The sequence below is a fragment of the Ptychodera flava genome, chromosome 13, assembly GCF_041260155.1.
Source record: "Ptychodera flava strain L36383 chromosome 13, AS_Pfla_20210202, whole genome shotgun sequence".
Classification (NCBI taxonomy): Eukaryota; Metazoa; Hemichordata; class Enteropneusta; family Ptychoderidae; genus Ptychodera; species Ptychodera flava.
In genome coordinates, this window is record NC_091940.1 from 31,918,378 (window position 1) to 31,944,598 (window position 26,221).

General features: G+C 38.4%; 2 protein-coding genes across 3 annotated transcripts in view; one reads left to right on the forward strand and one right to left on the reverse strand.

The window, feature by feature from the left end:
- LOC139148178 (calcium-transporting ATPase type 2C member 1-like) overlaps positions 1-7,999 on the reverse strand; it is a 54,463-nt gene extending 46,464 nt beyond the window's left edge. The window contains exon 1 of one of the 2 annotated variants that reach the window (XM_070719487.1): positions 7,693-7,999. In XM_070719487.1, the coding sequence (XP_070575588.1) occupies positions 7,693-7,818 (126 nt within the window). In that variant the 5' untranslated portion in view covers positions 7,819-7,999. Of the gene's footprint in view, positions 1-3,680; positions 3,875-7,692 lie in introns of those variants that run through there. The other variant, XM_070719488.1, reaches the window with a different exon arrangement.
- LOC139148569 (netrin receptor UNC5B-like) lies at positions 350-25,647 on the forward strand. Its single transcript, XM_070720056.1, has 10 exons — positions 350-532; positions 10,408-10,542; positions 12,384-12,478; positions 13,592-13,699; positions 19,843-20,028; positions 20,425-20,625; positions 20,726-21,531; positions 22,157-22,312; positions 23,200-23,385; positions 25,204-25,647. Exons 2-10 carry the CDS (start codon positions 10,484-10,486, stop codon positions 25,645-25,647), a joined length of 2,241 nt encoding a protein of 746 aa, XP_070576157.1. The 5' UTR covers positions 350-532; positions 10,408-10,483.
- Positions 25,648-26,221: the final 574 nt, after the last annotated feature.

The following is a 26,221-nucleotide window of genomic DNA, read 5'->3' on the forward strand; positions in this document are numbered from 1 at the left end:
CGTGTATCTGTGGACAACTTTATTAAATTTCCATTCAGTGAATGTTGCCAGGTCTTGTTCTTTATATAGCTTAATATGTCAACATAAGCTAGAAATATAATGGATTCTTCGAAATTTAATCTTCAATGTCCTGTTGGATCAATCATGCATTGGTGCGAAGGATGCACACGCATTATAGTGTACAGGCACCAGCAACTCTTGCACAAGATATTTAAAATGCATCAATTGAAATTTGCATGTCATTTCAACCTGTCGCTTGATATGCACAGTACAAATACTGGATTTTGTGATGATTTCAAAGATCGGGCAATATTACGATTTGTGCCCAAGGGATGGTGTTCCTTACCGAAATTTCATGATGCCCAAGCCACAGGTGAGGGCATCATCAATATTTTGGTAAGGATCATCATCCCTTGGGCAGGCCACAAATCATGATATTGCCCTCACTGTCATGTGTTATTTTTTAACTGTCATTAGCATTGATGGCTCTGATGATGACCTGGAAGCAAGACTATGGTAAAATTTCCATGAGGTAAGTGAAGATTCACAGCCCATTAGACCGTTTCTGTGAACAGCAGATCTGTTGTGCAAAATTTCTGCATTCTCTATAAAATAGAATCGTAGCCCGATAGGCCAGCGCTACACTGCCAACATGTACGACAGAAAAAGCTGGTGCACAACCCATGGGCTACAATTATTGCAGCTAGCATATACCGGTAGTTTGACCAACGACCCACTCCAGTGTGTTTCCCTTACATTTCCTCTGAGTGTTGGTACAGCAGTGACAACTCAGGCTTGTTAGCTGTGGTTTTACCTCCACTCAACATGTACCTGGACACATCTCAACTGTGTTGCCGAGCCACATCAAACAACTGTTAAGCACTCCAAGTGGTTTTTAGTCCAATGACTAATTTTTCAAAAAAATACTACCATTAATAGAAATATGGTTCCATTTCAAAGAAGTGTGAACTACCAAAATATTGATGAGAAGTTACAGAAATGTTCACTTTTTACTTCATTTAGAAAGCTTTGCAAACTTTTGACTTTGAGTCACCTTTGAGAATTCAGTTAGCTAGAAGACTATATGTTACGGAGGTTTCATCAGAAATTCAAGTTCACATGGCCCTACAGAGCCTAAAGACAATCAATTTTACAATACTTTTCTGGTCTGCTACTTGTGTGGACTAATTTTGAAGCTTGTGGATTTGTTTATTTTATTTTTCCTCACAGAACTCACAGGTATAGCGGCCATTTTGAATTTCAAATCATACATTTTAGATAGTTGGTCTAGTAATCCTAAACTTTACAGTAACCCCCGAGTTTTCAATCTTGATTTGAACAGAAATTGGTTTGAAGTTTTCCGGGGGAAGGTTTGAGCAAAAGTTGAACACTTCCTGTTTGGAGGCACCTAATACCGTAATATATATTCCATAGATGACCTAAATGCATAATAAATATGAAAATGCACACAAATGAAAACTACAGCTTGGTTTTCACTTTACAGAAATTGCTGTTCTTGGTGATCACATACCACTGTCATTTGATTGTGGAAGATCTGCTTTTGTGAACCATTGAACACACAAATTGAAGTTCACCTATATACAACCTACCTGAGGGCTGTGAGAAGAAAACTAGGGCTGATATTGGACTTCTACATGTGACTGCATGTACACTGAGTGTGGAGTAGTGTAATTTCTAGAGGCATTCTCTCACACAAAAGACAACAAAACGAAACCTTGACACCGAGAACAATACTGGCAAGACAACAGGGGCATTCCTGGCTATAAACGGCAAAGCTAGGCAATTCAGTGTCATGATTTCAACACAATGACAACAGAGAATCCGTAGTACAACAACACTTTGTACAGCTAGCCATGCTGTCCTGGACAAAAATAAAAGCTTAGTTAGCGTCTGTGTTGCTGGGTAATTCTCTCTATTGAATTCTCTCTATTGCATTGAGTCGACCATGGTTGCACCATAACTGTTTCTTTGAACACCTTTGAGTCACGTCAAAATGGGGACAATGCAGTCTGGGCAAAGAAAGCTATCAAAAGCTGGGGAAGTACCCCATTGTTAACCTGGCCTACTGTTTTTATCAGTTGTACATTGCCCTCATGAATGTAAAATATTTCTGAACGCCAAGTTCAGAATTTAGTTGAGTCCACCTGAGTACTGTATACAGACGTTACATTTTCTTTTCATGCATAGGGGATAACTTTCTTGATAAAATGTTAATTTGGCTAAAAGACTCACTGGTCAGTTGTATTTGACCAATAAGACTCACTGGTCAGTTGTATTTGACCAAAAGACTCACTGGTCAGTTGTATTTGGCTAAAAGACTCACTGGTCAGTTGTATTTGACCAATACAAATAACTATAGCACAAAAAATCACAAACTGTACCGTGGTAAGGGTTTACACATAATGCACACATATTATCACGATAGAAATTTTAGAAATTTCATCATAAACAGTACTGAAAGATCTTCAATTGAATTAAATCATGACATACTACCATTCATACTAGTACATTCTGCTGTATACAGTTTGCTGCAAAAAAATCTAATTTTAATTTTGCTACATTCTGGCTGGTAGGGTATCTTTTAATATTAAATTCATGCTCCGAAAAAATTGTGAGGGTAGTGAAACTGCCACTTGTTCCTGACAGATGTTGTATAGACTTCTTTCAATAAGACTGTACATTCAAACAGTGCAACCGTACAAAGTACCTGAAACAAACCATTGCTAGCAATTCACACTGCAGGGTGTGTAGGCTTGACTGATGCACCGCATTTTCAATACGTTATCAGACATGAAATCTTAAACATGGTGAGAAATTTCCACATGATTCCTACATATTTCTTTGCAGAGTGGAAAATTGCAAAGTGGTGTATTTGAGAAATGCCCGGTTTTCTAAACACCTGCTGATCATATTTACACATTCCACCACATTGACCGTTTCAAAAACGACCTGCCAGGGTTGCATGGTACAGACACAGTAACGTAACGCATACCAGTAACTAACAGATTCTACTATGGTGCTGAGTAAACCATGAAATAAATGGTATTTCTTCATTTGTTTTTTCTTCCCATGTCAAAATGCTAGACTTCAACTTGTCCTCACAGCCTGTATGTGTGTAAAATCTGATGTTATTGTTGACAACTGAATTTTACAGTATAAAATATGAAATTCATGTAGAATTCATTCTGACAACCACACCATTGCATTATCGTGTGCACAATGTATGGTGTTGACACACTTCACCAATAAGGACGTAAAATATGTATTCGTAAGGAAAAGCAGTGACAGTTTATCAATTTACAAAATTACAGTCATTGTTCCTACTATTCTACAGAAGTACACATCTGTCCATGACATACTGAAGCAATCTTTGTAAACAGCACGTTGTAACTGTTAACAACTTCACCACAACAAAGGGATGAAAAGGTGTTTAGTGTTTATTGTATTGCCATGGGTATTCCCTGAGACAGACAATGGAATGATAATATCTGCAAATCACACTACTAGAGCAGAGTTGGAGCCGGGATAATCAATCAAACTGGAACTACATACGAGATCACGTTTTGTGGTTCAGACAGGTTGACTGAGGGACTGTGGTTGACTCAATCGATTGTGTGGTTTAAAATAGTAAAAAAGGACAACAATTGCATTGGACTCACCCACAAGTTATTCATGCTTGGAAACGTTTATATCACCGGAAAGAAATGAAACGACAGCTGTCAGTAATATTTACACTCTCCCATTCTGACAGGGTCTGTGAATACCGGTAACCACTGCTCAGTACTGACAAGGCAGCAGGCCAGCACAGAGTATGGCACTGCTGGTGTGACAGAGATCACACAAATCTGGCCGGTTCACAGATCAAAGCATACAATCTGATCTGCATACAGCAAGTGTTGCGTTACGTTACTGGCCCCATTCACCAATGAGGAGATCAAAGTAAATTACTACACACAGCTTTGTCAAAGTACTGTATAGATCTCTCTTCTATTGTATTTCTACTCCCACTGATGGTCTGATTAGTGTTTACGTTCACAGGACAAACGACTGAACTCTGTGATTCACAGACAGTGTGGGCCACTGCAATAACTAACACAAAAAATAATACCTTTTATTCGAAATACCTTTGGGACAGCTGATACCAAATTCCAAACAAGTTCACCTGCCTTAGTACCTGGAAGTACAGTTGCATCTAGAACAGCATTCCAGTATTGGTGATGTGATTGCAACACAAAGTACCAAAGTTCAATATCAAATATAGATCTAAAGATAAAAAATCGATGATTTAGTACGGTTACAGCCTAAGTGCCTGTACATGTATCTTTTATGAACTTTCCAGTATTTTTTCCTGTCTGTAAAACGGTTTCTTATTCTCCTATCAAAATCATGTCAAAATGGCTAGTGTTCAGCTTGCCAGTATGGCAGCTTGTGAGTCAAAACAGTGAGAGGGATCGTTGAGAGTATAATATCCGACATTATTGAGGACAACCGGATATCCTGGTGGATTGAATTTTCATTGGTAAACAATAGCATTGTACAATGTATACAACATATCGTGTTTTGAGGCTAATAATAATGTTGTATTTCAGTACACATTTGGAGGAAACAATATGAAAGGAAATGTATCTTCTGAGCGATGAAAATAATGCCAAAAGGCACTGTAATTGTCACTTTATGGGAGAATAAGAAGATACTAATTTTGAATCCTGGTAATTCAACTGTTCCTTTAGATTGTTTTGTTGATTGAGAACCTGGTAAAATGACGAGACAACCCTAGTAATATTTACATCCTTACTCCGTCACTGTACTGAAAAAAAAAGATGGTATGGTTGTCGCCATATATAGGAAAATGGGGCACAAATACTGGTTGGTAAGACCATAGTACAGTCACTTTAAGGCAGAATTTACAGAAACTGCTTACAATATACCAAAGACTAATATACGGCCCTTTTTTCTCGATTATCAGTTAAGTTTTTGCAATAAATCAAAGAAGGAACTCCCATACAGTCACACCATCCTGCAATGTACTTTTTTTTCACTTGAAATTTCATCATATTTGCTAATGGAATAAAATTTACCAATCATGGGGACTGTTAGATTGAGTGTTTACTTTGACCATCATCTGATCTACCGTTTCACAAACTGTCAACATCACCTTGTACATCGATGAGATTTGTCCTTTTAACATGCAACTGAAGGTACCAAACTGTCCCACACACAACTTCCCTCCAAGAGACTGCAAACTGATACATATGAACTTTGACCCTGAGTTCAGATGGGCTGCACTGATCACAAAATATTGCCTGACCCGTTAAATTAGGGCCAACCCGCATGTACTGCACCATCATGTATTCCCCTCACTTTTCCATGCTGTGTCTTATGTAACATTATTTAGACAATTGTAGATTGTCAACAGACCTTTACCCAACTGTCTAGGCAAATAAGCAATACTGTACACTGACTGGCCCACAACATGACCAGGAGGGACTGTGACTGGCCTACTCACAGGTCAAGTGTGGTTGTACTTGTAGCAAGTTTACCCATCATCTAATACTCAAAACCTCTCAGAGAAAACCATCGGGTCATACCAAATTTTGGTGCTAGATGGGTCAAATTGTCAAAGCAGGATTTTATCAGTGTTAGATTCTATTTCTGAAACTAGCTTCCCTTTTCTCATTAAACACAGTTGCAGTTTATCATAGTATGTACATGTACAATTTAGCCAACAAGCAGCTGGGTCATAATGTTTTAACAACTGTAAAAACTTTGCTCATGTTCCCAGACCTTGCATTTACAGCAATGATATACTGTGGAAATGTCTGAAACACCTCAAAGGAGATTTATTTATTATGATTGCTCTATATTTCTTATATCAGTTGCCAATCTTCAAGGAAGAACCTTAAAAATAATTGTGGCACAAGATAAGTGATGTTCCATTGAGGATCAACATGGATTTTCACAGAATAGTTCCATTCTGAGATACGGAAATGGTAGGATCTGAGGTAGAGGGTGCCAATCTTTTTCTATGGTCTAGGTTTTATTTCATTTTTTTTCTTTCTTTTTGCTTGATTTGGTGACACGACTCTTGAGACTGTACAAAGTTACAGACTGAGATTAATGAACACCTCAAATTCTAATTTGCCTCAGTGCTTGAAAAACTACTAGTGTCACAATCATACAGTGCAGCTCAGAAAAGCCTCTCCACCTCACTCTTGCAAAATGTCAATATATGATGTCAGATAGTGGTCTTGCTTGTATGACATATAAATGTCCACAAATACCATCAACTAGTTTCCCTGACTTAAACTCCACAGGCAAAGCGCAGTAGTCTAATAAAATTATCTTTTGCCAAATGCTTTGCCAATTTCTTTGTGAAGTTTCCCTGATACATAGATGGACACCATATGTAATCAGGGGTAGAGCAAATCGGTGCATTGCGTTTAGATCAATAGTAGTCTCAAGGCCAAGCAAGCACTGAGATTCGAGAAGGCCCTCCAGCCTAGTTTGACGGTCCATTGCTGTATAAATATTTATTACATACCATGGCAGTTAACCAGTCTTAAAAGTCAGGGATCAAGGCAAGATGTTCGTTGGTCCATGCTGTATATCGTACAACACTCAGGATTTGCTTAATACACTGTTGTATGAATAATGGAAACTCAAAACATATAGACAGTTTGATGCACTTGATTGGTCAGTTTTTGGATTTGTCACAATTACTGATGTGTTAATTTTACAGATACATATTGGAGATGGGGGAGGGGGACAAATAAAGCAAAAGTATTGAAACTCCAAACAAGTATTGTTGACTTCTGTTCACAAAGTGATGGAGGGACAGTAGGCCATGGATGCACTGTTTGATGTCTATCAAATAAAATCTAATATTAACAATAAACAAAGGATGGCTGATGGGATATGATAAATATTTTTACATGTCACTTATATTGGAATATTTTGAGAATATTTTATCTCCAACAAAATCAAACTCAGTATTTTCAATTCAACGCATAATTGCTTTCTCAAAACCTTTTCAACTGTTTAGCGAATATAACAATTTTCTCAAGACATTATGAAAATAATGAACATATATAATCTTAAGTGATGGGTTTATGTTTGTTTTGAAATGTTACTGGATCACAATAAGCCAATAACTCGCATCACTACACGAGATCATCCACAACGGAGGGACTGTATCATATGTGGATCATCTGATGTGTACATGTGACCACACAGGCACTGGGACTCAATGCAAGTGACGGTTTGCTTGCATTGAGTTGATGCATGTATTGTAACATTCCGGTTCAGTTTTACAAATCTACAACGCGACTGTCACATGTGTAACATTTACCCATCCACTTCCATGATTTAACGGAGACATGTGGCTCTCCACGGGTCTACATAAACACTGCAGTCGGTTTACACAGCCTGCTCTTTGCTAACTGGGACAGACAGACAGCTACCAGCTAGAGTGCATGGGATTGGGAGCACGGTCTCTTCCTACCTCAATGCTAGTACAGTATTCGTAGTTCATTTTATGAGCTCAGTGAGCTCGGCTGCGACTTTTCCGGTTAACGTCATTTCGTGGATCCAGGATGGAGTGCGAGATGGACGACATACACTTCATTTTACATGTTTGCCGTGCAGTCAGAAGATATCGAAATATTCACTTACGTTATTGTCCGCTGGATTATCGTGATACTCTCCGAATGTTGACGCGCCGTTAGTGTCAACTGAGGTGATGTCACTCGGTGAATCCTCTAAATCCCTTGTCATTGTTGTTCTTTGGGTAAGAAACATTCATCGTGGTTGAAGAACATCACCAGGTGAACAAAAGAACAGAAATATTATCAGACTGCATATGATAAAAAAGTCTAAAGAACACCTTTGAGAAAGGAAAAATACATATATCTTCCGGCGAGACCCGGTTTGGCGATTCCTACACGCACACACGGGAACTTGTAAAATGGCGATAGCGCATGCGTTCCAACACAGAGGTCAAAGTTAACCGCCAGCTGTAGTGATGAGAAGGTGGGGGTTATTGCAACGTCACCCACCTCCGAGCTCAGACATTATCTCCGTCCTTGTGGCGGAGCAGGTCGGAAAATCTGCACAGGTCTCACGTATGCGAAGTAGACATTAGCAATAGAGAGCGATCAACTATGTGCGACCAATCGCCATCGTAAATGGACGTCTTGAAGATTTAATAATTGGTTTGGAGACCATGACCCACTCCATGGTTTTACAGTTAGGCCCTAGGCCCATTTTGTTTTTAATACACAGAAAAAGTAGGGGATTTTAGATTTTTCTCTCAATCCCTTCCACGGTGATATTTCATTATTTTCCAAAAATGAAAACTAGGGAAGGTTGAGGTGGTATTTTTAAGGAACAAAAGGATCAAATAAATCGAATTCTTGTTCCCCAGCATCTTGCGTCTAATGTGTATCTGCGGTCATTGGTCAGTGGAGCTCAGATAACAGGGGGCTAGAAAGTAGTTTTAGATTTAGATGGGTGAAATCTTTGAATCTCAAGGTGAATACATGATGGCTGTAGCTGAGGGACAACTTTTGGAATATAAGTTTAGGGTCATTTATAGATCTAAGTCTTGCAGATTTTCGCATGGGTTATCCATATGCGTATTAACAGCTACATGAAATCATACTGGAAGTTCACCTTGACTTTTATTCATTCATTCTGCACCAGTTTTGTAAAAAGCATACCAAGCAATGAATAATGTTTTATATATTGTGTATTTCTATCACCGGTAAAATTCAAGAAGCTGCCAAACTTATTTCATACTACATTTGTACGTTTCTGGATACACTGGTATACTTATGGTATATGATATAGCATTGAACACAATTTCATATAGTGATTTTTGCCTGCATTCCATTTGTATTCATTCTTGAATTTAGTATTTGAAATAAACACCCCTTATCCTGAAACTTTCACTCATTTTACAGATTTTGCCTCAAATTCTACATTTACTCACCATATTCGTGCGTTAAAAAAGTGAAAGTGCATCTTTTTCCTGAGATGCGCTGATAATACATACAGAAGGGGCAATAAACCGATGAAGTGACTTTATCGAATTCTTAACGTACCACTCACATATGTTCCCGCTGTTCACAAATGCATTCATGTTTCTACTATTGAGATTAAAGTGTTAGTAAAGTGTTGTCTTTTCGTATAAAGGGGCCAACCGCCTCCGTAAATGTTCGTTGTCGGAGCGAGCTATTCCCCCGTTGGTGGCGCCATGGGGAGTAACAAGGTCTGACAAAGAAGGCGTTTTGAACCTGTAACTTTTGACATTATGAGGTACTACGAGAACAATTATCCCAGCCTACACTCATAAACATAACGCTCCCTCTATTTTTCCAGTTGATTGATAGTCGAAAATTTCGAAGAAGCTCATAACTATATCAAATGAAAGAGATGACATTTTTTCATGACAATAATAATCGGTTATGTGAAAAGCGAACCTGCGATTTAGTTACGTACATGGTATAAGAAAGATCACGCGTTTTGAACATCAACGTGTGGGAGAATCGAGCGGACTGACAATGTGTCATTCCGAACGGACGAACTGAAATGGAATGAGATACCAAAAGGCAACAGTTGATGGATAATTTTCTTTAGTTGTATTCTTTCCTTTATGAGTTTCATTCCTTATTGTCAACTGCCACTGGATTGTTATAAAAAAATTCCAAGCTACCGACCCCGGATATCGATAAGTTCACCTCTCAGTGAGCTCAGAGGAACATATCAGCAGCCACCTGTATTCAAACCTTGCGCCTTGAGACAAATCTTTCCATGCAAGTTGTTGGTCTTGTTTATCATCTCATAATGAACTTTCTCCATGTCTATTTCCCGGTAAACGATTTTAGTTCACGCCAATTTAACCTCGGCGACATAAGTATTTCAATTTGTCCAGGAGTGTATATCTCTGACAAATTGACCTGAATTGCTCTTAAAAAGGGAATTTCCAAGCTATACATAGCTCTGCTCTCATAAATGCACCCAGTGGCCCAGTAATCTTGATCCATCCAGGTACTCAAAGTGTGTTTCGACCCTGGTCTTATCCAACTGATCTTTCCTTTTTGTATTCCACCCTATTCTTTTCTGTGGTGTTTTTTGACATTCATAATGAAACATAATGCATAATAACCCTCTTCATTGTAAAATAATACAATGTATTCAACAATAGTTAGGTCCCTAATCAATTTAAGCAATCGTTTAATATATAACTTGCAGCACATGGGGGATTCCCCAGCTATACATAGATATGGTATCACAGACGCACCAAGAAGCCTTGGAATATTGATTCGAACCAGGTACTGCTATCGACCAAGCGTTCTCTCGTTGAATATTCCCTCTGTATTTCTACAGTGTTCGTGAATATCAGAGCGGGATCTTTTGCCCGTAGGGATCCTCTGTGGTCATATATAAGATTCATCACCCCCCCATGGAGAATTTGGAGATACCTGGACCAAAGATGAGTGACCAGAACTCGGCCAAAGAATGGTAAGAAAATATTCCGATTTTTGTAACCCAGTATCGTGTATCCATATCGACAGCGGCATCCTAGGAGGAATTTTGAGATAATACCGCGTGTCGTTATTTTCCGATTTCCTTTTAAGTGTAAGAATTTGCTATACATTTCAATAGCAAATCCATTCAAATATTAAACAAGCCATGAACATACCATATCATTGCACATCGCTGAATATATAGCCAGCTAATTTTACAAGCCATCCAAAGGGGGTTTCCCATTTTGTCCTCGCAAAATGTCTAATCTACAATTATGCATTACTAGTATTTGTAAAATGATCTCACATTTGCAAACGTTTGTAAGTTAGTTTTACTAGAGACTGTCCACGTAATCTATAAGACACAAATCAAATCTTGGTCTAGTTAGCGTATATTAATAGATTCGACGCTGTATTGTAGTAGCATAATCTATTTTTATACCAACCTTTTGACCTCGCTGATGTGCAAACTGATCGGATTTACTTGTCACTGACATTAGCAGTCAAAACCGTTCTATCCTCTCGCCCACGAGAAATTGACAGTATAAATCTTGAATATATCTGAATGTCTTCCATGCTATCGCCAACAGTCTGTCAATTTTTCCGAAAGTTTGTGCCCAGTTGATCGAGTATACTAATAGCAGAGAACTTTTAACCGAATTGACACTGGCAAACGCTCATGAAGTGTATTAAAATAGGAACAATGTGTTAACTTTGATTTCGCACCTGTTCCTGTCTTACAACTGACATGACAACAATTTCATTAAAACGCAGAATGACTGGGAGTCCAAAATATACCCCAAAATTATATATATATATATATATATATATATATATATATATATATATATATATATATATATATATATATATATATATATGTGTGTGTGTGTGTGTGTGTGTGTGTGTGTGTGTGTGTGTGTGTGTGTGTGTGTGTGTATGTATAAGTTAGATTCTGCCTTTCGCTTTACCTTAGTCGCGCGCGGGGTCACCCTGTTTTCAAAAGTTGGAATATATGGGGGTCAGCCACTTTTTGACGTCGCCAAAAAACAATCCCCCCAGGCCGAAAAAACTGACCATTCCCCAAAAGGATCAACGAATCATGAATCACACTAGCGTTAGTATCAGATTAACATTGATGGCAGGTCACTTGATTACCCAGTTGAAGTGTTATAAAAGTGTAAATCACTAAAGCCCTTCTGGCTTTCTGTCAATGAATATAACTATTTATTCAACTTGCCAGCACATTGAATATTTTGCAGCAACTTACAATTTGAGTGATATTTTTGAAAAATGTAAAATCTACATCAATATAAAGATGCCGGGTTGATGTGATGTTATCAGCAGTACGTGCGTATTTTACTATATCAAATACATACTGTGCACCTATAGGACCAGTTTGATGTTGGTAAGGACCACGATAGGTGGTCTCCCGACATATCCGGCACGTCAAATTTATTATGAGTTTGAGGAAAATGTTTGATTTTTTTAATGCGCCACTGAGAAGGATTTGAGAAAAGGGGGTGTCTTTTTCAAAAATCTTCCGGCCAGTCAATGACCCTAGAGCTGTTTGAGAGTGTAGCATTAACCCTTTGAACACTAACCCCTGGTAACTATGACATCACGCATCTGATTTACACCACACCGGGGTGCAAACAACAACTCTATAAGTGCATTATATGTGTGCAGCATGTGGACTACTAACAGCTCACCGTACACAAGTAGGGCACTATAAGTCTACCTCTATTGTCCTGTTCTCTCTCTCTCTCTCTCTCTCTCTCTCTCTCTCTCTCTCTCTCTCTCTCTCTCTCTCTCTCTCTCTCTCCACCATGTTAGCACGACTGAAAACAACAAGGGAATGGAAGGTGGAAGTTACATGACAATGTGGAAGGAATCGGCGTTTAAAGGCATAGGATTCTTAAAACGTCTTGGTAATGTTTTTAATTGCTGTCTGGTGTCTTACGTGCTCACAATGGAATATAAAATCACTTAAATTCCTGTAACATGCCACTTGGAAATACAACCATTATTTAACCGTAATTAGTTTCAGCTGTAGCCGTGGCCACTTTGGTGTTGAACAAGGCTACTTGATACAGACAAAAAGTCTGCTTGTACAAAGGCAAAACTAGCTCTGTCTGAGGCTCGGGTAGTATAATGAGAGTTTACGATTGGCACCCTGTGTTCAAGATTAAGATACAATGTAACATTACCATGCACTGGTCCATGTACAAATCTTTTTTATTTCAACTTCCTCAGACAAACTGTCTGCATGCATGAGGACATACAATGTTGTCGACTTTGCCAGCTGGCTACAGCTGAAACTAATTAGTGTGAGCAGTTTTATTGCAGTTCACTGCAGTGGCTTCGCACTCTATTACTGAAAATGGTTGTAGGGTTGACAGGTTTAAAACTCTATAACCTTTTTTCCGCCTATGACCCCAGGAAAATACCAGTACTTAGAGGTGTAATTTTCGAAAATGCAAAAAGTATCGGGTTGGGAGAAGGAGGGTTGTTGGAAACCGAGGACGGTGCATTTTAATTTTGCTCTTGAAATGTTATGGTAACCGATGGACTACAGTCACTGTGGAAAATGCAAGTTAAACTTGCATTTTCCACAGTGACTGTAGTCCATCGGTTCCTGTAGAAAGTAGCTAGTGGACACCATTGTACGATTGACTAATTGATTGATTGATTGACTGACTGACTGATTGCCTGATTGATTGATTGATTATTTAGGTGATCACATTCTATACCAAGAGGGAAAACGCAGTACCATTGGCGTTCATAAATGTTGCGATTTATTCCTAAAGAAACATAATGTATAAGAACTCGCTTCATCGTAAAACAATACAACGTATTCAACAATAGTTATTGAAAGCCATAATCACCACATGTCTAAAACGAGCAAAACAATCAGTGATTTCACTTAGACAACGACACAGATGCTGCAGTCATATTTCCAAGTTTTGACTAAAATTTCCCAAAAGTATCAATAGACAGCCTTGTATGTCGCTAACATGTTACATTTTTCGACCCCAACAAAGCAAAGACACTCCTTTTCAAAGATATAATCAAACTGGAATGGCCTAGATATGCAATTGGATGGAAAAAAGATGAAGACACATTCCCAAAAGACGATGATGAAGCTCTACGTAAGTGTGAACTGAATAAAAGCTTTTAGGGAAATATAAATGTTTAAAGGGATACGGTCGTCGGAACTGTGCCTGTGCGAGTTTCTTGTTTACAAACAATGTATTTCGTGCACGATATCTGGATGCACCTCATCATCATAGCTGTAACATTTAAATTATACGCTGTAGATTACGACAGACATGTTTTGGTGTCCAATCCATGCCAAAATTACTACTTTGATTTTACAACACAACATGCTATTTCACAACTCAACATGCTATTTGACAACACATCATGGACTTCCAAATCCTATTTTACAACTCAACATGCTCTTCCCAATTTCATTTGACAACACATCATGGACTTCCAAATCCTATTTTACAACTCAACATGCTCTTCCCAATTCATTTGACAATTCAACATGCTATTTCACAACTCAACATGCTATTTGACAACACATCATGGACTTCCAAATCCTATTTTACAACTCACTTAACTCAACATGCTCTTCCCAATTTCATTTGACAACACATCATGGACTTCCAAATCCTATTTTACAACTCAACATGCTCTTCCCAATTTCATTTGACAATTCAACATGTATTTCACAACTCAACATGCTATTTGACAACACATCATGGACTTCCAATCCTATTTTACAACTCAACATGCTCTTCCCAATTTCATTTGACAACACATCATGGACTTCCAAATCCTATTTTACAACTCAACATGCTCTTCCCAATTTCATTTGACAATTCAACATGCTATTTCACAACTCAACATGCTATTTGACAACACATCATGCACTTCCAAATCCTATTTTACAACTCAACATGCTCTTCCCAATTTCATTTGACAACACATCATGGACTTCCAAATCCTATTTTACAACTCAACATGCTCTTCCCAATTTCATTTGACAATTCAACATGCTATTTCACAACTCAACATGCTATTTGACAACACATCATGCACTTCCAAATCCTATTTTACAACTCAACATGCTCTTCCCAATTTCATTTGACAACACATCATGGACTTCCAAATCCTATTTTACAACTCAACATCCCATTCTAAAGCTAGCTCTGCGGAGCAGGGCAGTGTTACTGGCTATCGAACAAGATTCAAAATGGCGGACGCGAAATGGTCCCCTCGCACAGAGAGAGAAATGCGAACTTTGCACAAGTCTAAAAATGCAGCTTAGTACATTGTGTATCTAAACAAAATGAGCGTGCTCGAAAACTAGGATCGATCACGATTATAAATTAAAAATTGGCTGTTTTTGGAAAAGAAACTGCGCGCTGCAATCAGCAGTTTTGTCTATTGTGCACCGTGCGTGGGAGGCTTATCGTGAAAGACCGAGATTTACTATATGGCGCATCTGATACGGATATGGTCCCATCGCATAGAGAGATGAAAATAGGCTTTGTCTAAGTTCAAAAGCACAGCTTAGCTCATCGTGCATCTAGACAAGTTGAGCGTGCTCAAAATAGGAGATCGATCACGATTTTGGGTGAAAAAAACCGATTGTTTTCGGTGGAGAAACTGCGCGTTGCAACCAGTGGTTGGTTTTGCCTATGGCGGTCAGCAAGGCTGTGGTGGGAGGCCTTTAGCCGGCAAGGGGTGGACCATTGGGGAGTGGAAAATTTTCGAAAAAAAATTCCCACAAATTTCAATAAAAATAATCAGCCAAAGAACTTGAGAAAAACAGATGACGCACTTAGGTAAAAGGAAAAAAAATCCGTCAAAAGTTACTTTCTGAAACATTTTTATTTTAGTCTGCATCAGATATACTATGATTCTTTGGCCAAGAAGGGGGGGGGGGAGGGGAGATCTGAAGGGTATGATCGTGGCCAGTAAATGAAGTAACTTTTTTATTTTATAACTTTTTGTTCTGTTTCATCATATGTTTTTCTTTCACTGAAGTTTGGCATCGTAAAGTAATTCGAGATATAAGATAATATAAAAATCATATCTGTGATATCGATTGTTAACAACTGTATTGTGGGTCTTTACACTATGATTAATTAACAAGAATTCAACAATTCAGGCAGCTTGCATCGGTACATAAAATGGGAAATATTCACCAACCATATGACAAACAATCACTTTCTTTGTATTTCACTATTCAACGAAACTGATTTCCATTGTAATGTTTAAACTTTATTTTACAATTAAACATTACAAATCCGTATTTTTCTTTTCAAAATTTCATTTGTACACTTGTCTTGACGGTTGAATACCGTGCGTGTGAAATGCAATAGTGCAGAAGAATACGGATAGCGACATTACAGCGACCTCTATCGGTTGTTATCCACACAGTCTTTCTCGCGAAGTCCGTTCCAACAGAGCTTTGACCCTTGTCTGGCCCCATATTCGTATTTTACATCTCCGCTTGCTGAGGCTTAGTTGTCAGTTGTCATGGCTGTAATGTCGCTATCCGTATTCTTCTGCACTATTGCATTTCACACGCACGGTATTCAACCGTCAAGACAAGTGTACAAATGAAATTTTGAAAAGAAAAATACGGATTTGTAATGTTTAATTGTAAAATAAAGTTTAAACATTACAATGGAAATCAGTTTCGTTGAATAGTGAAATACAAAGAAAGTGATGTTTGTCATATGGTTGGTGAATATTTCCCATTTTATGTACCGATGCAAGCTGCCTGAATTGTTGAATTCTTGTTAATTAATCATAGTGTAAAGACCCACAATACAGTTGTTAACAATCGATATCACAGATATGATTTTTATATTATCTTATATCTCGAATTCTTTACGATGCCAAACTTCAGTGAAAGAAAAACATATGATGAACAGAACAAAAAGTTATAAAATAAAAAAGTTACTTCATTTACTGGCCACGATCATACCCTTCAGATCTCCCCTCCCCCCCCCTTCTTGGCCAAAGAATCATAGTATATCTGATGCAGACTAAAATAAAAATGTTTCAGAAAGTAACTTTTGACGGATTTTTTTTCCTTTTACCTAAGTGCGTCATCTGTTTTTCTCAAGTTTCTTTGGCTGATTATTTTTATTGAAATTTGTGGGGAATTTTTTTTTCGAAAATTTTCCACTCCCCAATGGTCCACCCCTTGCCGGCTAAAGGCCTCCCACCACAGCCTTGCTGACCGCCATAGGCAAAACCAACCACTGGTTGCAACGCGCAGTTTCTCCACCGAAAACAATCGGTTTTTTTCACCCAAAATCGTGATCGATCTCCTATTTTGAGCACGCTCAACTTGTCTAGATGCACGATGAGCTAAGCTGTGCTTTTGAACTTAGACAAAGCCTATTTTCATCTCTCTATGCGATGGGACCATATCCGTATCAGATTGCGCCATATAGTAAATCTCGGTCTTTCACGATAAGCCTCCCACGCACGGTGCACAATAGACAAAACTGCTGATTGCAGCGCGCAGTTTCTTTTCCAAAAACAGCCAATTTTTAATTTATAATCGTGATCGATCCTAGTTATCGAGCACGCTCATTTTGTTTAGATACACAATGTACTAAGCTGCGTTTTTAGACTTGTGCAAAGTTCGCATTTCTCTCTCTGTGCGAGGGGACCATTTCGCGTCCGCCATTTTGAATCTTGTTGGATAGCCAGTAACACTGCCCTGCTCCGCAGAGCTAGCTTTAGAATGGGATGTTGAGTTGTAAAATAGGATTTGGAAGTCCATGATGTGTTGTCAAATGAAATTGGGAAGAGCATGTTGAGTTGTAAAATAGGATTTGGAAGTGCATGATGTGTTGTCAAATAGCATGTTGAGTTGTGAAATAGCATGTTGAATTGTCAAATGAAATTGGGAAGAGCATGTTGAGTTGTAAAATAGGATTTGGAAGTCCATGATGTGTTGTCAAATGAAATTGGGAAGAGCATGTTGAGTTGTAAAATAGGATTTGGAAGTGCATGATGTGTTGTCAAATAGCATGTTGAGTTGTGAAATAGCATGTTGAATTGTCAAATGAAATTGGGAAGAGCATGTTGAGTTGTAAAATAGGATTTGGAAGTCCATGATGTGTTGTCAAATGAAATTGGGAAGAGCATGTTGAGTTGTAAAATAGGATTTGGAAGTCCATGATGTGTTGTCAAATGAAATTGGGAAGAGCATGTTGAGTTGTAAAATAGGATTTGGAAGTCCATGATGTGTTGTCAAATAGCATGTTGAGTTGTGAAATAGCATGTTGAATTGTCAAATGAAATTGGGAAGAGCATGTTGAGTTGTAAAATAGGATTTGGAAGTCCATGATGTGTTGTCAAATGAAATTGGGAAGAGCATGTTGAGTTGTAAAATAGGATTTGGAAGTCCATGATGTGTTGTCAAATAGCATGTTGAGTTGTGAAATAGCATGTTGTGTTGTAAAATCCAAGTAGTAATTTTGGCATGGATTGGACACCATACAGACATGTTTTAGGTTCCATAAATCACCATCGCACCTTGATACAGTGCCGCCATTGTCGTATAGGTCTCATACAACCTTTGAGCGCAGTACCGACGACAGTTTCCCTTTACAGTAAAAATCGTGCTGTGAACTCGAGCTCGCCACTTTAAGCTGCCACTGATGACATACGAATACTAGCATTGAAACACAATTAAATCTTGAGTAATTTAATTATCTCTTATTTTTACCGGTCTGGCTTAGCTATTTGGAAATGAATTTTGAGGATCAAACGTAACTGATACTGCGGTTGGGAATGTGAGTTTACTGAACGACCGGTATCGCGTCCATCCAACCATATGTACATTATTATTCATTTGGCGGGCGTGCTACGCATTACCGTTAAAATATTAGGCAATCAGGTTAAGCGGCAGCAATCTAATTTTACGAACCAGGACCTACTCTACCATTGAAAGTTGGGAATTCTCTTGGGAACCTTTGACTGTGTTCGATCGCCAAACTATGACAGTTTGAATCGATTCGGAAAACAGGTATATGCAATGCAATTGTGTCCAAGTCCGTCACTAATAATGTCTTTGAAATAGGACATCTACACTTGACGTTTCAGGATAGGTCATTTAGCTGTAATTATTCACGAATTTTCTATTGTTTTATTCTGTTTCTAAACTAACGCCACTTTTTATTCAACCTCTCAATACAACATGCATGTATGTTATCGTTGAATTTTAATTTGCTTTGGAATTTACTCGTGAAAATAACACTGCGTATACTGTACATATTGCATAGTGTTTGAATGCTGCTATTTTACATTTCAATATACTTTAGGTTAGACTGGAAGATCCGTCGCTCGAGGGCGCTGGCTACCACCCCCTTAAGAGGAGGGGAGCGTAGGGAGCTTCCTCGAGGGATCTTTCAGTCTAACTTTCGGTGGGAGAATAAGAAATTAACGTGTTTTATACAATGAATATAAAGATAGTGATATCAAAAACTACAGCTATCACACCTTCAATATATTCTGATGTCGGATAACTTTTGAGTTCTATCAACCATTTCTTGCGTTAAAACCACATAGCTGTATCATTTTCGGCTTTGGCGTTTTTCCTTAATAGACGGTTTGGAATCAAATATAACTTAATATGTAAAACTGCTTTCTGAAATGTGACAAGGGAAGAACTTTCAAACATTGGCAGCGAACACACAACTTAGTTTTAACAACTTGAATATGGCCGACGCAAATATACGCGTAATTTAATCCTGAATTTATTCGACCAGATCCATCACCAAGGATAGTAGTGACATTTACAAAGACTCATGGCTTTTTATATCACAGCGTTGTTAATACTAGTGAATGTTGTGACGTCATTGGTATTCATTATCACTGACAATGTATCCGATTATCCAGCTTGCGGCCCAAGGTGTTTCTTACATCTCCAAATTTACTGACATTGCCAATGCTATAGAAACTAACAATAATGTACCCCTCTCCCGGCCCATAATCGCCTCAAGCAAAATTTGCATTCCATAATGTACTTGGCTTCTCCTCGAATGTCGTGCAAAGTTTGATTTCGTTCATTATGGGCCGAGAGAGGGGTATATTATTGCTTAAATAAAAAGAATCCAAAACATCTGTCCGAGGATTGGCTGGTAGTTTTTAGTATGTAAAATACCAAAAAGAAAAAAAAATACAGCTAAAAAATACCAAAACAAGAAAAAATACAGCTTTGTTTAAGGTAATTCTCTACTTCTTATTTTAGAAGTACAAGAATCCAAACAGCTGGAACAAGAAAAAACAACGTCATTGGATCCACGTCTTGAGCTGAAAAGGACAGATAAATTATGTCTCACCAAAGTCAATGCTACTGCAATTCCAAAATGCGTCGACTTTGAAGAAACAGAATCGTCACCAAAACAAGATAGCATGGTCAATAAACAAACGACAGGTTTGTTATAAACATTTAGTGACCGCTGATACAAATACAAATAACTTCAAATCATCGTTGAATGCAGCCAATGACTTTCTTTAACAATATCAGCACAAAAGATAGACCCAGCCGTAAGAAAAGTTGTGTCCCATCCTCAAATACTGATAGAGCTTGTTGCTTGGGCTGGAATCTTGGCCAATTGTACTTACAGTACTGTTTGCGCTGCTATTCTGTCAGTTCTGGACAGCATGCTATCAAACAGCTTCTGTAACAGTTTTATGTTTGAACTAAATAATAACAGTATACTGTTGTTGTGTTGTAAAGAGAGTTAGGCGAATTGTAGGATGTTCTTGACGTTTAAAGGAAAAATAGTAATAAAGTCAATCTACCGTTCTTTATTTTGGCGGAAATCAGCTAAGAAGTCGTCGCCAAGAAGAGAGAGGCGACACAGACTCCGGAGATCAACCTCGGCCTCCTATCCGGAAGAACGATCCGACTTGTCCGACAACAGTGATTTCGAAGCCGGTGATGGAAATAATGAAGAGGAAAATGTGAAATCCAAGGCAGATCGTTCCAGATATAATGGCAATATTGCCGGCAGTGGCCGACGAAAAGGTAAAGTATGTTAAGACAAGATAAGTGAACAAAATAACGTATAATCATTATCATGGCACTCTCCTCAAGACAAATTATCTTGTCTCTCGTCTTGATACAGACAGATCAAAGTCGAAATCAGCCTCAGGTACCACAAAGCGGCGTGTTAAATCTTCTCCGAATTTGGCCGCCATGGCGATGCATGCAGACGACGAGAAAGTCTTAAGCAGAACGGAGCGGTGCCCACTGGTTGTTGACACTGCGCTTGGCTATGGAAACACCTGTTTTCCGAAGCTGATAACCAGCCCTGCGATCCCATCGACTGTAGCACCGAAACACTTCGTATCTGGCATCTTTGATGAAAATGGTGGACATCTGGTGTTACCGTGCATGGAAGTCAACCTATTCATCCCTCCAGGAGCCTTGCCACGCGGTAAAACTCAACAAATATTTTTGTATGTGTCTCTTGAAGATCGTCATCAGCCAACATGTTCGCGGTCAGAATCGCAAGTTGGTCCAGCCATCATCTGCGGACCAAATGGCCTTACTTTCCAAGAAGACGTTTGTCTGACTTTCAGACACTGGATGACTGAGAGTCACGAAGGAGTTCAGGTATCACCCGTCTTCAGCGCCACAGATCTCGACCAGCCTTGTGACTATCAACCTCTCGTGGATCCCTCAGTACCTCAAGAGTGCCAAGCTGCGATGTGCCTCTTCAACGACAAAAACAATACTTGCACCATACTGGTGGATCACTTCACTGGCTATTCACTCAAAAGCAAGTCATCGGAATCGCACGGAGACTCTCAAAGAGCCACCCAGTCTAACCCAGACAGACAGTGGATATGTGTTATACCATACATCGCCTTGCAAACTGACATACAAATTCGTGTCTACGTGAGGAAAAACTCACCGCAAGTTGAGCGGGTAAGCGCACATTGCATTTTGTCAGAGTGTCGTAGACGTACTTGGCTTTTACATTTTAAACCACATTAAAATGGTCAAAATATACAAAAAACACGATTGGAACTAATTGGATCTTCATACTTTTTAACATTTTTCAAAAGTGTGAGGTGCCATATAGCTGAATGTTGCAACATTACAAATGAATCAATAAAAAAGTGTGTAATTTAAAAAGAAAAGCAGATGAGCTTACATTTTGCAGGTTAAAAAGACCTTACTTCATCGTCCAATTTATCCCAAATTAGTTCCAACCGTGTTAAAATAACAAATGGTGATCTTTACCAGGATGTATGGAAAGGTTTTTTTCTGCGGAGGTACTCATTCGGGTACTGCTACATTTAGTAAGTTGTGGACACAAATAATTGAAGTATGGAATTAAAAAGTAACACATTAAGGGGGAACTAATCCAATCCTGACGACAAAACACTTTAACTAAACTTCTTATCACCAAAATATAGGCTCCAGACGTTGTAAATTGGAAGTGATGATTTGCTGGCTTTAAACAACGGTGGCATTTTTTTTCACTGACATTGTCAATGATAGGCAGCAATTTACAAATCGTTTTCTTTTTGTCATATCAATCTTACAGGATGTAGCAGAGGCTGAAAAGACTTTGGGTACACCTGGAGAAAAATGCAGTCCTACAAAGAGGTTTCCACTCCTGCTAAATCAACAGGATGTTTCAGTTTCTGTCGCCAATGTCGAAGATGGCTGGTGTCTTCATCAAGAACATCTTAGGGAGCAGGTGAGTATTGTCAACATTTTTGGAGAACTCCGAGAAAACTTTGAATAAAATGTATGGCGCTCGAAGAGGAGTGATCGTTTCGCATCTGATCGTAGCGAACTTACTATCGGATGATGGTGAATTTCAAATCCTGGCCAAATCCGAAGTAACAGACTCACTATCCGGGGATGCTGAGTTTGAGACTTGAGGCTTGTGCTGTGCAATTGTGAACAAAGCATTTTACTGCTCATTGCTTTGTCGGATGTAATAGATACGTCATCCTATAATTTAGCTGTAGCACTGCGGATGATGGAAAAAACTAAAATTTTACGAATGAAGATAGAGATACCCACTAGTTGGCTTTTAAGTGTGAAGAACGAGTGTGTAAATGAGAGAGAAAATTGGAATGCTTGCACCAAGATCCTTAACTTTACATAAAGACTCTGGTATTCGAACAGTTCTCGACTAAATATTGAAAAGCAGTATCGAAAAGTAGCCTAAAATATTTCTAACATATGCTAACAACGGATATCGAAGCGAATTAAATCATTTTTACAGAGATTGTTCTCGATTTAACATTATTTCTGCAAACAAATCTGTGCAATTGTACACTTCAAATTGACAATTCACTCGAGGCGAGCAATTAGGCCTATGCATCAATACTTCATAGGATAAGCATGGTGCTTGTCTGAACAAAGACCAGGCTTGACTGAAAGATCCGCCGTTCGAGGGCGCTCTCTACTCTCCCCTCTTCAGAAAGGGGGGGGGCGTAGCGAGCGCCCTCGAGCGACGGATTTTTCAGCCTTGGACTAGCCTAGTTCAGGCAGAAAATCTTCCATATTCCTTACAAGACTCAATTTTCATATCGAAGATGTAACTGACAAAGTTACGATTTCATTACAACTTAGAAACTACACTACGACTGCCTGTGCGATATTGGGGAGGATGTATGCGATTTTACGTTCAAAAAGAGGGAATCAAAAAGCTGTGCTGAATCAGCTTCATCGAGTACATTTCGATGTTCCATAATACTTGTCCAGTTACAAAATGGAAACAGCAAAGTTGAGTTTAGTGTGACTCAAGATTTGGACAAGGTAAGCTTGTTTTGTCGTGTACTATGAATAGCTATGAGAGAGATGATGATGCAACATTAACGGTAACACAGACCCTTTCAAATAGGCAATGGTTAGTGTAACGTTTCATACTACCACGCAGAACACCGTACACACATTGAAAGAATACAAATCTACAGCCATGGCTCGAGCTTTAAGGTAGAATGCGCCTCGGGAACAAATATTGGGACTCTCACACCTTTACAATTTTTTCACTTGTAATGGCTTATTTTAAAGCACCTGGTGTAAGAAAAATTTTCACCATCTTAGTTTTAGAAAATCCAAAACATTTTTACTCCGTAGAGTTAACGCCGGGATGGCAGCCATTTTCAATTTCATCAGTGAATTTTGAGTAATTTGTTTCTCCAATACGAACATGTTCGATTTTGAAAGAGAATGGTTGAAAGATTCCTTGAAGAAAGCTTGAGTGAAAGTTTAAGTCTTTCACTTTTGAGGCGCATACTACCTTAATCACAGTTCCTCCTATGGAGGGACTGGGCCTAATCAAGAAAACGACCTTGCATGTAGTCAGCATATGTATCCTATTGGACAGACGTACGATGTCAATGGAAATTCAATAAAGCTTATTTTGTTCCACTTTAAATTAACTTTTGTCATTTGACGTAGAGATCAAATACTATTACTGTAAAATATTGATATGCCAAACGGGTAAAACAGATCCTGAAATAGAAGAAGTGGGAAATATTAGTAATTATCAGGTTTTAAGTTTTTTCGCCGATTTTCTAAAGAATTTATCTCTGATAAGTTAGCGTTTAGCGTTGTGCCATATTCTAGCTTTAACTATTAAGGTGGTTGGAAAGGCTAGAGCGTCAGTTATAAATTCAACAAAACTATTAAAATATAAAAGTAGTCAACATTCTCTGTGGAATAAAACAAACTAGACATTTGGGCACAAAGGCATTGCAGAGTTATAGCCTGTTAAAACTTTTGAAAAACTGACCAAATAAGAAGGAGTTGGGGAGTCCTTAGTGTATTAACTATGGTAGAGGTCCCCTAGCTTTTAATAAAATGTTTGAAAAGGGAAATCATTATTTGCTGTTTTTCAGGAAAGTTTGACAAGGTGGTGCTGGCATTCAGAATGAGTGACTGCTATTATAAATGCATTTTTAGATTCTTTGAGTGTCAAAGAGGTGTCAAAAGTGAGATTACCAAAAAAAACTGCTCTATGACTTCAAAAGAGGGGTGCAAATATGGCTTGTTTTCAACATTTTTGACAGAATAACAGTTTTCCTACATAATTGTATACCAATTTAATCCAACTTTGAAATGAGATATGGACATGGAATTTTTACAGCCTATTAACAAGGTTACAGATAAGATTTGTACGGCACAATTTTCTTGTATTTTAAGTACTTTTTGAAAATAACATTTTGAAATTTGAAAGAATTTTTAATAATTTTTTTATATATAAACCCATGTAAAATCATGAACAAATTTTATTTACAAATCCTGCCGTACAAATCTTACAATAAATAGTGTCAACATGTTTATAACTAATTTGGCAATATTAATACTATTCAATTATTATGAAATTCAAATATGTAAAAAAAATATGAAAAATTAAATTTTAATATTTACTGGTGTCATATTTCAAAATCATGGCTGCAAATATACAATTTTATATTTTTTGGAGAAAGTATTAACTAAGGGAGTTATCCTGAAAATTTGAACTAAATATCTTGATTCTAACACTTAAAACTTGACATTAACTCTGAGAAAGGAATTGGTGCAAAAATAGCCTTTCCAACCACCTTAATTGGAAGCTTATCACCGTTTTAGGGCTCGCCATGCTGGATTCCTACTGTGCGTAAAGCATCTCTGTCTGTAGATACGAGACACAACATTAGTGCTTACCTGGACCCCGAACACCCACTGGGAAATGACTGGAAGAAATTTGCCGATTGGTTCGGACACAGCGCCAACATCTACATCGACATCGGCAAGCTTGAGTACGAGTGGGTGACGAAAGTGAAAAGTCCAACGCAGAAATTACTGAGTGTATGGGAGAGTTTGAACTTGACTGCTGGAGCTGACGGTAGCCTCTGTGAACTGCGCAAATTCTTCAAGAGTATAAAAAGAGATGATGTCTTGCAAGAACTTCCGAACCATGAATGCGATGAATGCGTTGGTAATTTTTACGAATCGGGGTACGAGTCCTCATCACAGCCGGGAACGCCGGAAATGAAGCGGAAATATAATCACACCACGGTAGTAGTAAAGTAAAACGTGGACAACTGGGATTAAGTAAGAATTTTACACCATTTTATTCATTTATCTACATGAAGCGAAGGAAAAATTAACCATCCATGTAACTAAAGTATGACCCTGACCTATATATGAACTCACGCACGCGCAACAGTGCATTGTCCTGAACTAAGCGGGGAAATTCCCTGCTGAGCATGTTTATACACGTTCCGAAGGTGTACGGGAAATTCCGTGTGAGTCATCACCATCAAACTAGCCTATATAAAGGAGCCCCGTTGTCAGTCCGGCCGGCCGGTCGCGGAGTCTAGCTGATGTTGAACACGAAGTTCCTATCGGGGCGAACTTGTTCACCTGATAGATAAAATTTTAGTAATTTCCTCTGAACTTAAAATGTGACGGAAGACCATTACTTCAAATAATATGAGACGTTTCAGATGAATGGTACTGATATCTAAAGTGTTCACTCTTTTATCTCTACGTACAAATGTAGTTCCTAAGTCGTTCTCTATTCTATTCCCACCAACAAAACATTCAATACTCATTTCCCCTCCCCGATCTTTATCAATACTTATGATAATATCACAAGTTGTTC